General features: G+C 41.8%; 1 protein-coding gene across 2 annotated transcripts in view; it reads left to right on the forward strand.

Annotated features, from left to right (window-relative positions):
* The first annotated feature begins 618 nt into the window (after positions 1-618).
* Positions 619-15,879, forward strand: part of LOC126184859 (MAM and LDL-receptor class A domain-containing protein 1-like) — a 1,134,981-nt gene continuing 1,119,720 nt past the window's right edge. For both annotated transcript variants that reach the window (XM_049927473.1, XM_049927474.1), the window contains exon 1: positions 619-813. In XM_049927473.1, coding sequence (XP_049783430.1) covers positions 729-813 — 85 coding nt within the window. In that variant the 5' untranslated portion in view covers positions 619-728. The remainder of the gene's footprint in view (positions 814-15,879) is intronic.

Below are 15,879 nucleotides of genomic sequence, written 5' to 3' on the forward strand. Positions count from 1 at the left end.
ACCCCTCGTAATCATACGGATTTATGTAAAGTCCTACAGGATTCAGGTGTTAGTTCCCTCCAGCACTACTTCAGACATTAGTCGAGTCCATGACATATCGTTTTGGGGCACTTTTGCGTGCTCCCGGGAGCCCTACACGATGTTAGGCAGATGTACCAGTTTCTTTAGCTCTCTAGTGTAGAAAGACTTCGTTAGATCGAGGCGTGAACTGGTGTGTTTCTTTGAAACATGACGAGTCTGAAACTGGAAAACGAATCCCTTTGGCGTAGTTTGTAAGCACGGCATACCGAGCAGTGCAGAACACCGACCCTTTCTGTGGACGGAAAAAGTGAAGAAGTGCGGAAAATTTATCTCGTATTTCCCACAAACAGGAGAGAGGCTTGAGACTACCTTGAAGCACTCGCTTCTCCTTGTGTAACGGTTGTCCTCGGTGGTTACTGCCGCCGAAAGCAGATTAAGCGTCGCAGGAAGTGGGCTGATAATTGGGGCCGCAGCCGGAAAACAGCAATATCTTTGAGCGCAGCCGTCCCCAGTGGCGCGAGATACAAACCGTTATCGCGGATGTGCAGCTCCACTGACCGGAATGGAAGTACAATGACGTTAGGCCCCTCAGTGTATTTCCAGCCCTGGCACAGTTGTGCAACCTCCTGCTGTGGCGCTATGACATTCTCCTGAAGTGAACTACCGCGAAGTATTCCGAAAGACTTGTGTGAAGTGTGTTCCTCAAAATGAATTACTTGGCGATCACCTTAGCGTTGCTGTCGGTTGCAGTGATACCGGCGAATGGTGTTATTAAAGACAGAAAACGCACAAGTAAGTGAAATTCAGTTTACGTATTACTTTACTCGCCGCAGTTTATGAAAAATGACAGACTTTTTTTCCGAGTAGTGTGGATAGGTGCTCCCAAAGCACATCTGTGCTGAATGTTCTCAAGGTAACACGTTGTAGTGTTGTATGAAGAAATCATTTCCTGCCAAAAACGACCTTCTGACCTTGATAACATTCGATTCATTATATTAAATATTTCACGAGTTACGTTGCTTTGTGAGATAGTGTATGAGGATGCGTAGTAGATGGGAGAAGAGTTCCACGCAGGTGTAAGGATGTAGGCTTATGAGACACCCCTTCTCGAGATTATTTGCGCTTATACCGATACAGGAAAGCGAACCTAGCGTTACGAATAGTTAATACTTTAAACTATTTATGCTGTATCATCGTATAATGAGTTATAAACGAATTAAACAGTGTGACTACATAGACTGCATACTATTAGGTCGCATGTATCCACAGGCAGTAGCACTCTTTCGATCTACATCTAATCATGCTGATCTTTATTCGATCTGGAACGATGTCTGATGAAACAGAAAATTAGAACTTATTAAACAAGTACTGTTAATTATTATTTCACATGATCATGCAGTCGTGGAACGAAAGGCACATCTTATGTGTATCGAACAAGCAAAATAAGATGTATCCTTTAAGTTTTCTAGATATTCTTAGAGGCACTTTCATTATAATAACGGCATACATGTGAATCAAAGATAATTATAAATGAAAAAAATATTTCTTTTGATGTGTAACGAATTAGGTCCTATGTTTCAGTTGAAAGATAAATCTGGAATTTCGTAGAGGGATGTCTTGCTGACCGAAAGTAAACTGGACCTCCCTGATTCATACACTTAGCTATTAATAATGTTACCGACATCAGTAAGCCCTAACATTATGGCTAACGGTCCGATGCCTAAGGTATTACTATTTTACACTTTGGCCACATACCTATCTGACCTAGACCACGGGCCAAAAAAATGGAAATTAGTGTTTGGCATCATTGGCCGGGAAGCCCCTTACGGGGCCGGTCCGGCCGCCTTGGTGCAGGTCTTATTACATTCGACGCCACATTGGGCGACCTGCGGGCCGGATGGGGATGAAATAATGATGAAGACAACACAACACCCAATCCCTGAGCCGAGAAAATCCCCGACGCAGCCGGGAATCGAACCCGGGTCCCTGAGGACGGCAATCCGTCACGCTGACCATTCAGATATCTTTTCATTTTTATTTATTTTAATCTCATTCTGTTCGCTTTTGTTCGTTGCGTCTGCTCGGGGCGGACGTCGTAAGACATCCGTTTCAGTTCGTTGATGATCGATTAACTCAGTTTTTTTATGACAGAGGGCATTTAACCCTCTGACCGAACACGCTGAGCTACCATGCCGGCATATTGGGGCGGACACGGGCCAAAAGAGTACAGGGCATGGTATGTTGTATTCTGCAGCCTTGTATACGAATTTTGAGAATAATTCCTATTGTTTCTTATATCTTGAAACGGTGATAAGGAATTTCCATGCGAATCATGGACGGAATCCCCATTGTGTTCCATTGGGTTGATAACCAGCAATTATGGGGGACACGGCTTCATATGGAATTCATCATTGTGGGCCTGAAACTACTGAAGCACAACTCTTACTAATGACACCAGCAGTTGTTTCCTTTCCTCCTTACCAGAGCGTGTTATTGGCTGCACTGTTCTGTCAGTTCTCCTATTTCTCCATTTTCGCAGTCGGTTTTTGTCAGTACCTTTCCCCACAATTTTAAAGAATTGTCATCAGATTGATATCAATGTTTTTCCCTCGGTTTCGGTTACTACAGGAATACCTTGCGACAACACATGCCTCCCAAGTAATCTAGGCGAACTATTTCGCAAGGTAACTTGGTGGTAATTTTGCGTTCACTGATCACCGTGTTTCATTGACTTTTTAACACCTTAAGTAAAATCACAGAGAAATATCGTAATTTAACTGGTCAGTTATAATGATTTCATTACAGTTAGTTTCTCTGATATTCTACGTGAACGGCAGTTGGCTTCCCTGTAGCTGCACCACAAACAATCGTATATTAAAAATACGTTCTTCAACTAAAGAAAACAATTTCAGACTATGTAGCTTTACAGCATCTCGCAAATGAGGTGCAGGCGCCAGCGATCCAGAGAGAAACAGAAAATGGTTGTAGGTCATCAGCACCATAACGCAGCGGTTGACATGACAAAGAGGATTCGAAAACTTAAACAGCCATCGTATCACCATAATGTGCGGAGAACTGCTGTGTATAAATGGTTTCAGATGCCGGTGAAAATTTTCCAGTCCTTATGCAAGTGCTTGCAAGCTTACAGGTTTTAAACTTGCCTTTTGGCAAAATGTGGAACAATTGAAATCAGTCACTGAACTATATGCGACACTTTTGTGCGAAAAATTGTAAACTAACATTCGGCCTTACCTCTACATGATGGCGTTTGCGTCTTTTGAAATAAATTAAACAAGGAGGAAACACTGCAATGGTAATGCAAATCATTACGCTGGTTTCTATACTGTGAAGATATAAATAATATTTGTAATTACATGTGGTCCTTGGTTCCTTCATTACTGTCTGTAGAATGAATTTGAGTAAAAATTGAGCCAAACTTGCGAACCTGTTTTGTCGACTAAATTTATCATTCTCAGCCCCCTGTTTCCGACGAAGAAATACATTTCCTTTCTTTCCGGAAACGCAAAATTACTACGTCGGAAATTAGCGATTGATAAAGATAGTCGACCGAACAGGTCTGCAGCCAGGACACAAATTTGACTCGAGCTGATTCTATAGCTGGTGAAACACAATACATGAAGAACTACAGAATTATTATTCCTTTCTATGCAATTTAAAAGATATTAATTAAGAACTTATCTTCAGCTTCAGAGCAAAATTATTGTATTTCAATCAAACAAAAACGAAGCCAGATATTGTATTTAGCGTAATGGACCATTTTCATCTATCGAACATTTATCTTTTTTAAATGGGTATACTGAGTACAAATTACAATTTCTCATGGGATTCATACATCTTGAGAAGCAGTGTGACTCAGTTTCAATAAAACTCTGTACAACAGATCTTGCGAAATAAGACATTTGTTCTAGCTACCTCACTGTACAAAATAATATATACGTATATTGGTTTGAAGATTACCTGTCGCTAAATCTTTTCTCAATAGCCGTACAGGAAATTTTCAGATATCAAATTAGGAAAACGGAGAAGCAACATGTGTTAATGTAACACGTTTCAGCCACCCTCGTATAGTTGATACCTCTGTACTGTTTGCTTGAGTTAAAATAATCTTCAACATCGCATGGGAGAATTTGATACAGCAAGTTTGAAAGTAGTAAAACTCAACATTAATTACACTAAAATAGTGCACAATCAACACATCTAAGATAAAATATTACAAAAGTACATAGGGAAGTCATAAATCCAGTTGAAGAGATTTTGTGTTTATGGTAGTTGAAGATAAATGTTGGAAATACAGAAGAGTAAACAAACTGAAGAATAAAAACAACTTACAGTGTTTTCCGTGAAACAAGAAAAATTATCAAAACCAACCTTCCAATGTGCACAGTAATAAACAGTTTCACTGAGGGAAAGTGTTAGTCATACAGTTCACTTTATAATATTTATGAACTGTACTTTTTTAAGCAGGAACTAATTGTTAATAATAAATTCTACAAAATAAGAATCGAATGGACTCTTTCCTCTTCAGAAAGAGTTAACAGTATATGTGGGTGTAAACATACCAAATATGTTTTAAAATTGTTTTTTGTGTAAATACTTCTCCAGCAACGTGTGTCAATAACAGTGACTTTCCTCGGTTCCTTTTATAAATGGGAATTGCTTTAGAACACGAGCATTCACATGACCTTCAAGAACATCAACTATTCAACAGAAATATATCCTTTATTATTGCCTATGTGAAATACAGCTATATTTAATAAACAGATAAATTTGTATCCCAGTTGTTAGTTCCTGAATATGTTAATATTCTTGAGATGGGCTAATAAAATCCTTTGAGTATTTTAACCTCCCAAAGACTTACAGACGCACATGAGCGATTATTTTTCTACGCAATTTCTTGTGATGGGGCAACGAAGTTTTAGATTTTATTGTAATCATTTCAGCTTCCCAGTTAATTTTTTGGAGATAAGAATTGTGGTGGTGGCAATAGATAAAATATGGTAAATACAAGTTGTGGCTAGTGTTTTAGTAATTGTTTGTGCATGTACTATGTCGTTCCTTATTCTAAATAATTCAATCAGATTTCTTTATCATGTTACAGAAAATATCAGTGTATTAGCATAATACTTCTATCGTGTCATTTACGAGTTTCTCAACACACATGGTATTAACGTTATTATGCTTTAGATAATTGTTACGCTAACTTTAGCCTAATTTTACCAGGACTAATAATTTAAAAGAGTCTGTTCATGTTCCCAAATAGACTTTACAACTGAATTGTATTAACGTTTAGATTAGGAAAATATTTCTTGACCTTCATGGGCTATTGACAGACTTCCACTCATTAACACACATTTGAACGAAAATAATTCAGGATTTTAATCTTAGTCCATCCCAACATTTTCTACACAAAAGCAATTTTTCTCTAAACTATCCGATTACTGTGCTATCTGTTTCCTGATTCTTACTGCATTCTAAATCAACTGTTTTATTTCATCTGGTCATTCATCCCCGAATTTTATCTATTTGTCTTTCAATTCATGATTTATGTCGTGCATTAATTCGTTAAAATATGGCCTAGTTAGATAACCCAATAAGATATAGCATAAGTAATGTAATGAAGTAGTTGCGGCACGATTCATTAAAATCTAGCAGTGAGTTCTGTACTTCCTAACAAAATAAACACAAGTACTTTCTTTCGAATTTTTCTGTAAGAATAGTATCTCTACGTGTTTGTGTAGCACCGTCTTATATCTGGATATTCAATTTGGGACTGGAAAAAAGCACAAATTGTTTAAACTGAGAACATAATGTCTTACAAATATTTGTTTTCAAACTCACCTCATTTTCTTCCAGATTAGAGTGTATGTTTAACACTACATAGCTTCTCTCAACCTATGCGATTTAATGCTAGATAAAGGTGAAATTGTGTCTCGGAGCTAACAAGAAACTTAAGTTCACTAGTGTAGTTTAATTTCTCAGATATCTTTGTATCCTTGTTAGCAGGAACATGTGTTGTATAGTCACACATTAATTTTACAGAATACCTCCATTTTTCATTTATCGGTTTGAACACGATGTATGCTGAAGTTAAATTCTACCGCTGTGTCTTGTAGCTCATTGCCCGTGTACCACCGCGAAGGATGCGCACAAGTTATTCAAAGTTGCAGGAGGAATCCGTGATCTTTCATCGTCTGCTCTATGCTCTACGATAATATGTTCAGAAATACATCTCCAAAACTGCAGTGCGCAGTGTTTGCCGGCCATCTGTGACCGAGCGGTTCTAGGCGCTTCAGCGTTTAACCGCGCTGCCGCTGCGGTCGCAGGTTCGAAGGCTGCCTCGGGCATGGATGTGTGTGATGTCCTTAGGTTAGTTACGTTTAAGTAGTTATAAGTCTAGGGGACTGATGACCTCATATGTTGGCTTAGATCCATTTGAACCATTTTGCGCAGTGTTGGCCTACTCCACTATGAAATGACGATGCTGCTTTCAGTTTCTTGCAAGAGAGAGTTTGATGGGTCCTTTAGTGAACTAACCTTATATAGAAAGGCAAACCTTCACCACATATGTCTGTCCCAAGGCCCGCATGGGAAACCTTCCAATATCAGCAGCAGAACTTGAGGATCAGCTTAAAACGAGTGATAAACAGATGACTACGCCGGAATATAATGAATATTACTGTAGTTTTTCGAGCGATGAAACTGAGCGTGACGCACGATAAACAGATGACTACGCCGGAATATCATGAATATTACTGCAGTTTGTCGAGCGATGAAACTAAGCGTAACGCAGTGCTGACCCAGACACTGAAGTGGACACGGCTGCAGATTAAATGTTTTTGGGAACTAGATTACTTGTGTCTAGGTTTATTGTTGAATCACTCTTTGATTTATAGTCTTTCTTATTTACTTTTGAGCAATAAAATTTAAATCCGTAGTCAATATGTATGATTTACTTGCACTACACACACACACACACACACACACACACACACACACACACATATATATATATATATATATATATATATATATATATATATATAGGGTGAGTCTCCTAACGTTACCGCTGGATATATTTCGTAAACCACATCAAATACTGACGAACCGATTCCACAGACCGAACGTGAGGAGAGGGGCTAGTGTAATTGTTTAATACAAACCATACAAAAATGCACGGAAGTATGTTTTTTAACACAAACCTACGTTTTTTTAAATGGAACCCCGTTAGTTTTGTTAGCACATCTGAACATATAAACAAATACGTAATCAGTGCCGTTTGTTGCATTGTAAAATTTTAATTACATCCGGAGATATTGTAACCTAAAGTTGACGCTTGAAACCTCCGACGTTCAGTTGCGAGTTGTAACAAACACGGGCCACGGTCGGCGAGCAGCATCTGCAGGGACATGTTTACGATGACGACCGTGTTTACGAGTGTGGCTGTAGTGCACTGTTTTGGTTTGGTCTAGCTGTCGCAGTGTCCGCATGTAGCGCTTGCTGCTATTTTTATTCTGCATTCGTCTCCGCACGCATACCAACTGTAGTACACCGTGTTACCAGACGTCTGTGATAGTGTAGTGTTGTAGGAACTGTGACCATGGTGTATTCGAACTCTGAAAAGGCGGAGATGATACTCATCTATGGCGAGAGTCGACGAAATGTAGCTGAAGCCTGCAGGGTGTATGCAGAACGGTACCCGGACAGAGAGCATCCAACGTGCCGCACATTTCAAAACATCTACCGCCAACTGTATGCAACAGGTATGGTCGTAGCACGCAAACGGGTCCGTCACAGGAGAGGCGGGTGCAGTTGGTGTGTTAGCTGCTGTTGCCATGAACCCACACATGAGTACACGGGACATGGCGAGAGCCGGTGGACTGAGTCAAAGTAGTGTCATGCGCATACTGCATCGTCACCGCTTTCACCCGTTTCATGTGTCGCTACATCAGCAATTACATGGTGATGACTTTAATCATCGAGTGCAATTCTGTCAATGGGCATTAACAGAGAATGCGTTGCAGTTCTACCTGTTTACCGATGAAGCGGGGCCGGCCGCGGTGGCCGTGCGGTTCTAGGCGCTCCAGTCCGGAGCCGCGCTGTTGCTGCGGTCGCAGGTTCGAATCCTGCCTCGGGCATGGGTGTGTGTGATGTCCTTAGGTTAGTTAGGTTTAAGTAGTTCTAAGTTCTAGGGGACTGATGACCACAGCAGTTGAGTCCCATAGTGCTCAGAGCCATTTGAACCATTTTTGATGAAGCGGGTTTCACAAACCACGGGGCAGTGAATCTACGGAACATGCATTACTGGTCCGTGGACAATCCTCGCTGGCTCAGACAGGTAGAGCGACAGCGACCGTGGACTGTAAATGTATTGTGCGGAATCATTGGCGACCACCTCATTGGTACTCACTTCATTGCAAGGGCCCAAACAGCTGCAACATACATCGCGTTTCTACGGAATAATCTGCCAACGTTGCTCGAAAATGTCCCACTGGAAACGCGTCGACGTATGTGGTATCAGCATGATGGTGCACCTGCACATTCCGCAATTAACACTAGGCTGACCCTTGACAGGATTTTCGACGGGCGTTTCATAGGACGTGGAGGACGCATAAATTGGCCAGCCCGTTCTCCTGATCTTACACCTCTGGACTTCTTTCTGTGGGGTACGTTAAAGGAGAATGTGTACCGTGATGTGCCTACAACGCCAGAGGATATGAAACAACGTATTGTGGCAGCCTGCGGCGACATTACACCAGATGGACTGCGGCGTGTACGACATTTATTACGTTACAGATTGCAATTGTGTGCAGCAAATGATGGCCACCACATTGAACATCTATTGGCATGACATGTCGGGACACACTCTATTCCACTCCGTAATTGAAAACGGAAACCACGTGTGTACGTGTACCTCACCCCTCATGGCAATGTACATGTGCGTCAGTGAAAAAGACCAATAAAAAGGTGTCAGCATGTGGACTTAATGTGCTGTTCCAGTCTCTTCTGTACCTAAAGTCCATCACCGTTCTCTTTGGATCCCTACGTAATTCGGTGCTCTCCTATACACACGTTCGAACAGCGGAGGAGTGGTACTCAAGCGTCAACTTAAGGTTACAATATCTCCGGATGTAATTAACATTTTACAATGCAACAAACGGCACTGATTACGTATTTGTTTATACGTTCAGATGTGCTAACAAAACTAACGGGTTTACATTTCAAAAAACGTAGGTTTGTGTTAAAAAACATACTTCTATGCATTTTTTATGGTTTGTATTAACCAATTACACTAGCCTCTTTCCTCACGTTCGGTCTGTGGAATCGATTCGTCAGTATTTGATGTGGTTTACGAAATATATGCAGCGGTAATGTTAGGTGACACTATATATACACTCCTGGAAATGGAAAAAATAACACATTGACACCGGTGTGTCAGACCCACCATACTTGCTCCGGACACTGCGAGAGGGCTGTACAAGCAATGATCACACGCACGGCACAGCGGACACACCAGGAACCGTGGTGTTGGCCGTCGAATGGCGCTAGCTGCGCAGCATTTGTGCACCGCCGCCGTCAGTGTCAGCCAGTTTGCCGTGGCATACGGAGCTCCATCGCAGTCTTTAACACTGGTAGCATGCCGCGACAGCGTGGACGTGAACCGTATGTGCAGTTGACGGACTTTGAGCGAGGGCTTATAGTGGGCACGCGGGAGGCCGGGTGGACGTACCGCCGAATTGCTCAACACGTGGGGCGTGAGGTCTCCACAGTACATCGATGTTGTCGCCAGTGGTCGGCGGAAGGTGCACGTGTCCGTCGACCTGGGACCGGACCGCAGCGACGCACGGATGGACGCCAAGACCGTAGGATCCTACGCAGTGCCGTAGGGGACCGCACCGCCACTTCCCAGCAAATTAGGGACACTGTTGCTCCTGGGGTATCGGCGAGGACCATTCGCAACCGTCTCCATGAAGCTGGGCTACGGTCCCGCACACCGTTAGGCCGTCTTCCGCTCACGCCCCAACATCGTGCAGCCCGCCTCCAGTGGTGTCGCGACAGGCGTGAATGGAAGGACGAATGGAGACGTGTCGTCTTCAGCGATGAGAGTCGCTTCTGCCTTGGTGCCAATGATGGTCGTATGCGTGTTTGGCGCCGTGCAGGTGAGCGCCACAATCAGGACTGCATACGACCGAGGCACACAGGGCCAACACCCGGCATCATGGTGTGGGGAGCGATCTCCTACACTGGCCGTACACCACTGGTGATCGTCGAGGGGACACTGAATAGTGCTCGGTACATCGAAACCGTCATCGAACCCATCGTTCTACCATTCCTAGACCGGCAAGGGAACTTGCTGTTCCAACAGGACAATGCACGTCCGCATGTATCCCGTGCCACCCAACGTGCTCTAGAAGGTGTAAGTCAACTACCCTGGCCAGCAAGATCTCCGGATCTGTCCCCCATTGAGCATGTTTGGGACTGGATGAAGCGTCGTCTCACGCATGGCATGGCATGGCAAGCCGTTCCACAGGACTACATCCAGCATCTCTACGATCATCTCCATGGGAGAATAGCAGCCTGCATTGCTGCGAAAGGTGGATATACACTGTACTAGTGCCGACATTGTGCATGCTCTGTTGCCTGTGTCTATGTGCCTGTGGTTCTGTCAGTGTGATCATGTGATGTATCTGACCCAGGAATGTGTCAATAAAGTTTCCCCTTCCTGGGACAATGAATTCACGGTGTTCTTATTTCAATTTCCAGGAGTATATATATATATATATATATATATATATATATATATATATATATATATATATATATACCGAGCGAGGTGGCGCAGTGGTTAGACACTGGCCTCGCATTCGGGAGGACGACGGTTCAATCTCGCGTCCGGCCATCCTGATTTAGGTTTTCCGTGATTTCCCTAAATCGCTCCAGGCAAATGCCGGGATGGTTCCTTTCAAAGGGCACGGCCGACTTCCTTCCCCGTCCTTCCCTAATCCGATGAGACCGATGACCTCGCTGTCTGGTCTCCTTCCCCGAGACAACCAGCAGGAGCCTACTGGTTGACTGTTTCCTTCCTAAAATATTAGTAATCCCGGAAAATCATAGAATCCGAAATTAATACTATTACACTAAACGCTCGTAAAATTTACGGTTGCAGTTGGTAGCAACTCTTGGTTCCCCGACGCTGGTATTGTCAGTGTAGGGTGTAAAACAGGATATTTTGCGCTTATTTAGAATGTAAAATATCATTGGAGACCACGTAATTAACTAGTATATAAAGTATAAATTATGACTTCTTGAATAAAATATGAAGCAGTAAGATTTACGATTGTTTAGTAAAAGTAGTATTTTCGCCCTTTCAGTCTTATAGGGTTAATTAAGGGAAAGGTGCACAACATTTTGAAATGTACTTCTGAAGTTAACTTCTTTATAAGCTTCGTAGCTGGCGGAAGAAATATAATTATTAGTACTTGTACTGATTCTACAGTTTGTACGAGCCGTACAAACTACGGTGATAAATCGACAAAAACGACAAGTTCACAGCATCTTAAAGATCATGTAAAGGATAATACAGTTTTAACGTGTCAGACTATGGAGTTTCGGAGAAAACACGTTTTTCTTCAGCCATATTTTGTTTCTATTCTGAAAGTATACATCTTGTATGAGAAAACTGCAGCAAGAAATGGAACCTGAGTCTGGGAGTCTACTGTATTTACATAGCGAGCTGCAGTGCGCTGAGAGCGACACACAGACCAGAAACGAGTTGAGTGTTTTATTTATGTTTGTCTGTAGTGTGGTTTGTTTGTGCTATTGAGAGAAGTACCACGTGTCCTGTATTTATATCTCCTCAGCCACGGGCATCAGAAATCTTCCCTGAAAGATGCAGCTGCGCACATTCACACACGCCCGACGTTCAAGTCTTAAACAAAGAGTGCATTAGTTACTCTTTTTATCCGGATGTTTCTATTCATTCTACACATCAGAAGTTTCCAGTTCTTGTGCAAATATGCAGAAAAGAAAAAAAAAACTACTTAATATTTATACTTTCTTGAAAGCTACAATTATTTTGAACACAGTATTTTAAAGGTTGGGCAATCGCAACCACAATTCCATATGGTGAATAACATCTTTCTCACTGGGTGTTAACGTACTTCTATTAAAAGGTCACTACCGTTTTCGCATCAACAGAGATGCATCTTCAGGTGAAGAAATTTAAACATTACAGAACTGCAACGGCTTGAAAAAGATGTGTACTACCATGAAGCGCGTTGTATCAATAAGACCAGTGTACTCGCAGGTTTTTTAAACGGTCATGGCACGACGAAGTGATTGCTTGGAGCAAAGTCCCATCGTTCACTGTCAGCGTAAAAGCAGAAATCACTGTAAAAGTGGTAGTCCATATTCAAATATTCGAGACCGCAGAGCACCTATAAGTAATACAAAACCGGATAAACCTATTAAAATTTCTGACCACCATGCTAACTAATTAAAAACACAACAGTAACATGTCTTGCCAGCCTGTGTGGCCGAGCGGTTCTAGGCGCCTCATTCCGGAACCGCCCTGCTGCTACGGTCACAGGTTCGAATCCCGCCTAGGGCATGAATGTGTGTGGTGTCTTTAGGTTAGTTAGGTTTAATTAGTTCGAAGTCTAGGGGACTGATGACCTCAGATGGTAAGTCCCATAGTGCTCAGAGCCAGTAACATGTCTTAATTTCGACAGACAGGTATAAAAACGCTTGAATTTCTTACAATGCCATAGACAACATAGAAGGCTGTACGAGGCCAGCGTAAACTTTACTGGTGACTCGGTATTACGAGCCACGTCTGCAAGGTGGCGCCAGCGTGAATCTCGGACAGAACTGATGCTATCTATGACTAGAGAGATGGGAATTGGCTTTACAGTGGGTCTACCTTACGTACTGTTACGTGTTATTTGGTCATTAGGGTTTCTTTTTCCTCTTTTAAGGACATTCGTAGTTAAAAACGATTAGAATTCTAAAACTCAAGAAAATTTAACTCTGAGAAGCCTAGCTAACAACGTTTTTGAATGCTGTATTTTTTAGACTCACTATAGGTATAGCACATCCGTATTATTGCAGAGCGCGTAAAGTTTTTTCAATGTCCAGTAACATCAGCTGTGAATGATATCGAATAAAATGAAGTCTTATGAAAACAAGAACCTCAACAAAGAATAACAGTGTCCTATAGGTACGCAGCAGTTGGATGTATAGGTAGGCTAAACATTATCTGTTTAGACAATGAAAATTGAATAGCAGTCTTTTGTGGCGAAGATTGGTCTGAGCATTAAGAGTAATTTCGAAGAACTTTTTTAGTGGACGGTAAATTTCAACCTCTTCTGAAATAGTTTAGCATCTGTTAACAGGAATGGAGGTTAGTAAACAAATGGCCTGCTTCTTGCAAATAGGTGTTTAGAAGCGACTTTGAGCCCGATTTATTAGTATGATATCTAAAACGGACCTCAAAGCCTCTTGCCGTTTAGCCTATATACATGGAATGGTAATCGTCACACACGACACCTGGTAATTTAAAGTCTTCCCGCTTTGTAATCACCCTTTGCCTAAATATTATGCCATTATTCCTTGGGACGCAATAGGATGGAAGTATATTCTTAGGGATCAGTATGTTACCAACCTTACTATAAATATTAGCAAAATAAGGTATCGCATGATATTTATTATCACTATAGGAAATATTATGTGTTTGGACGGGTGTCATTGAAGTACTAGATGACGTAGAGTTGCCCACATTATTAGGTCCTATATTCATTTTCTACAACACGTTTGTGTTAACACTGTAGATACAGTCTGCATCGTATCCAATAGAATACGCAATGTACTGGATTTTCCTAAATTCCTAGTCCTGATCTTCACATGACTCAGGGATATTGTGTAATTTGTAAAGCAGCGCCCTGAACGCTGCCTTCTTTTACTGCTGTGGATGGATACAGGAGCTATGAATTACTGGTTTTTAATTACTATTGTATTACCATTAATCCTAATGGAAATATCCAAAAAAAGGAAGAACCCCCTCAATAGTCTCCTCCATGGTAAGTTTGATATTGTCATACATTTTATTTAACAGCCCCACAAAATCTCTACAGTCATGAAAAAAACCTCACGTAACAAAGCGATACCATCCACATACGTATCCCAAAAGACTACCTTACTGGAATAAATGTTTAGGTTAACCATGGCATTCTGTTCAAAAAAGTCTTAAAAATGTTGACTAAGCAATATGAAAGTGGCGAGCCCATAACCATGCCTTGTCTTTGTACGTATATCTTATTCTCGTATTTAAAACCATTACAGCTTAAAGATAGCTTCAGCAGTTTAAGTATATCCTCAGTCCCATCTAGAAAATCTTCAGCTGTGTGTTCCTTAAGATTCTCACTCACTATATGCTCTACACGTTCTGTCGGATATTTATATACATATTTTTTTTATGTCGAAAGAAACAAGTAAAGTGCCTTCAGGCATTGCTAAGTCGGATAGTTTACTGAAAAGTTCATTCTCATTTGATATGCTGCACTTACTGGGTGTTTAAAATTTTTATCGAAATATCTGGTTAAGAGCAGCTCTATCTGATAACCAAGACCCCTTCTTACATTAATAATTGGGTGGAGAGGCATATCTTCTTTATTAATCTTAACAACTCCTCGAAGTCTAGGAGCAGACGGGTCCATCGGTATTATGGACTTCTTTTTATAGCGACCGGAAAAAACATTTTTGTTCTTCAGTTTTTTTTAATACTTGCCAATATTTAGCTGTTAGATCGAACCTACTCTCCTACTCTTGTGTATTTGTTTCTTCACTGTAAACTGTTCAACCTTACACACATACTGTTCTTCTGATATAACTACCGCTGACTTGGGTGCATCCGCTTCCACTGTAAGAGCACTAACATCCTTGAGTTTCCTTATTAATATTTTTTATGGTATCCTTTTCTGAAGATGTAGATGAAGACTGACTCAGACAGCATGAACTACTAGAATATGACTCCACTACCTTGTTAATCCCAACAGCCACATCATTACGCTTGAGTGTCGTCAATAGCATACCGTCTAACGCAGAAAACTGTGGAAAAATAAAAAGAACTATGTAATGTTGCGACATCAGCTGATGCGTATTGTATGACAATCACTGATCAAAATAGTTCAAATGGCTCTGAGCACTTAACATCTATGGACATCAGTCCCCTAGAACTTAGAACTACTTAAACCTAACTAACCTAAGGACATCACAATCATCCATGCCCGAGGGAGGATTCTAACCTGCAACCGTAGCGGTCGCACAGTTCCAAACTGTAGCGCCTAGAACCACTCGGTCACTCCGGCCGGCTCTTAGAGATAAAGCGTTTTCCTTGTTAACGTAAACACTCATCGAGCTCCACAGCTATCATATACAATGGAGAGCCAAAGACACTAGTACACCTGCCTAATATCGTGTAGGGCCCCAGCGAGCATGCAGAACTGCCGCAACACAACGTGGCGTGGACTAGAATAATGTCTGAAGTAGTGCTGGAGGGAACTGACACCATGAATACTGCAGAGCTGTCCATAAATCCGTAAAAGTACGAGGGGCTGGAAACCTCTTCTGAACAGCACGTTGCAAGACATCCCAGATGTGCTCAATAATGTTTATGTCTGGGGAGTTTGTTGGCCAGCGGAAGTGTTTCAACTCAGATGAGTGTTCCTGCAGCCACTCTGTAGCAGTTCTGGACGTGTGAGGTGTCGCATTGTCCTGCTGGAATTGCCCAACTCCGTCGGAATGCACAACGGACGTTAATGGATGCAGGTGATCAGACAGGAT

This window comes from Schistocerca cancellata, chromosome 4, assembly GCF_023864275.1.
Source record: "Schistocerca cancellata isolate TAMUIC-IGC-003103 chromosome 4, iqSchCanc2.1, whole genome shotgun sequence".
Taxonomy (NCBI): domain Eukaryota; kingdom Metazoa; phylum Arthropoda; class Insecta; order Orthoptera; family Acrididae; genus Schistocerca; species Schistocerca cancellata.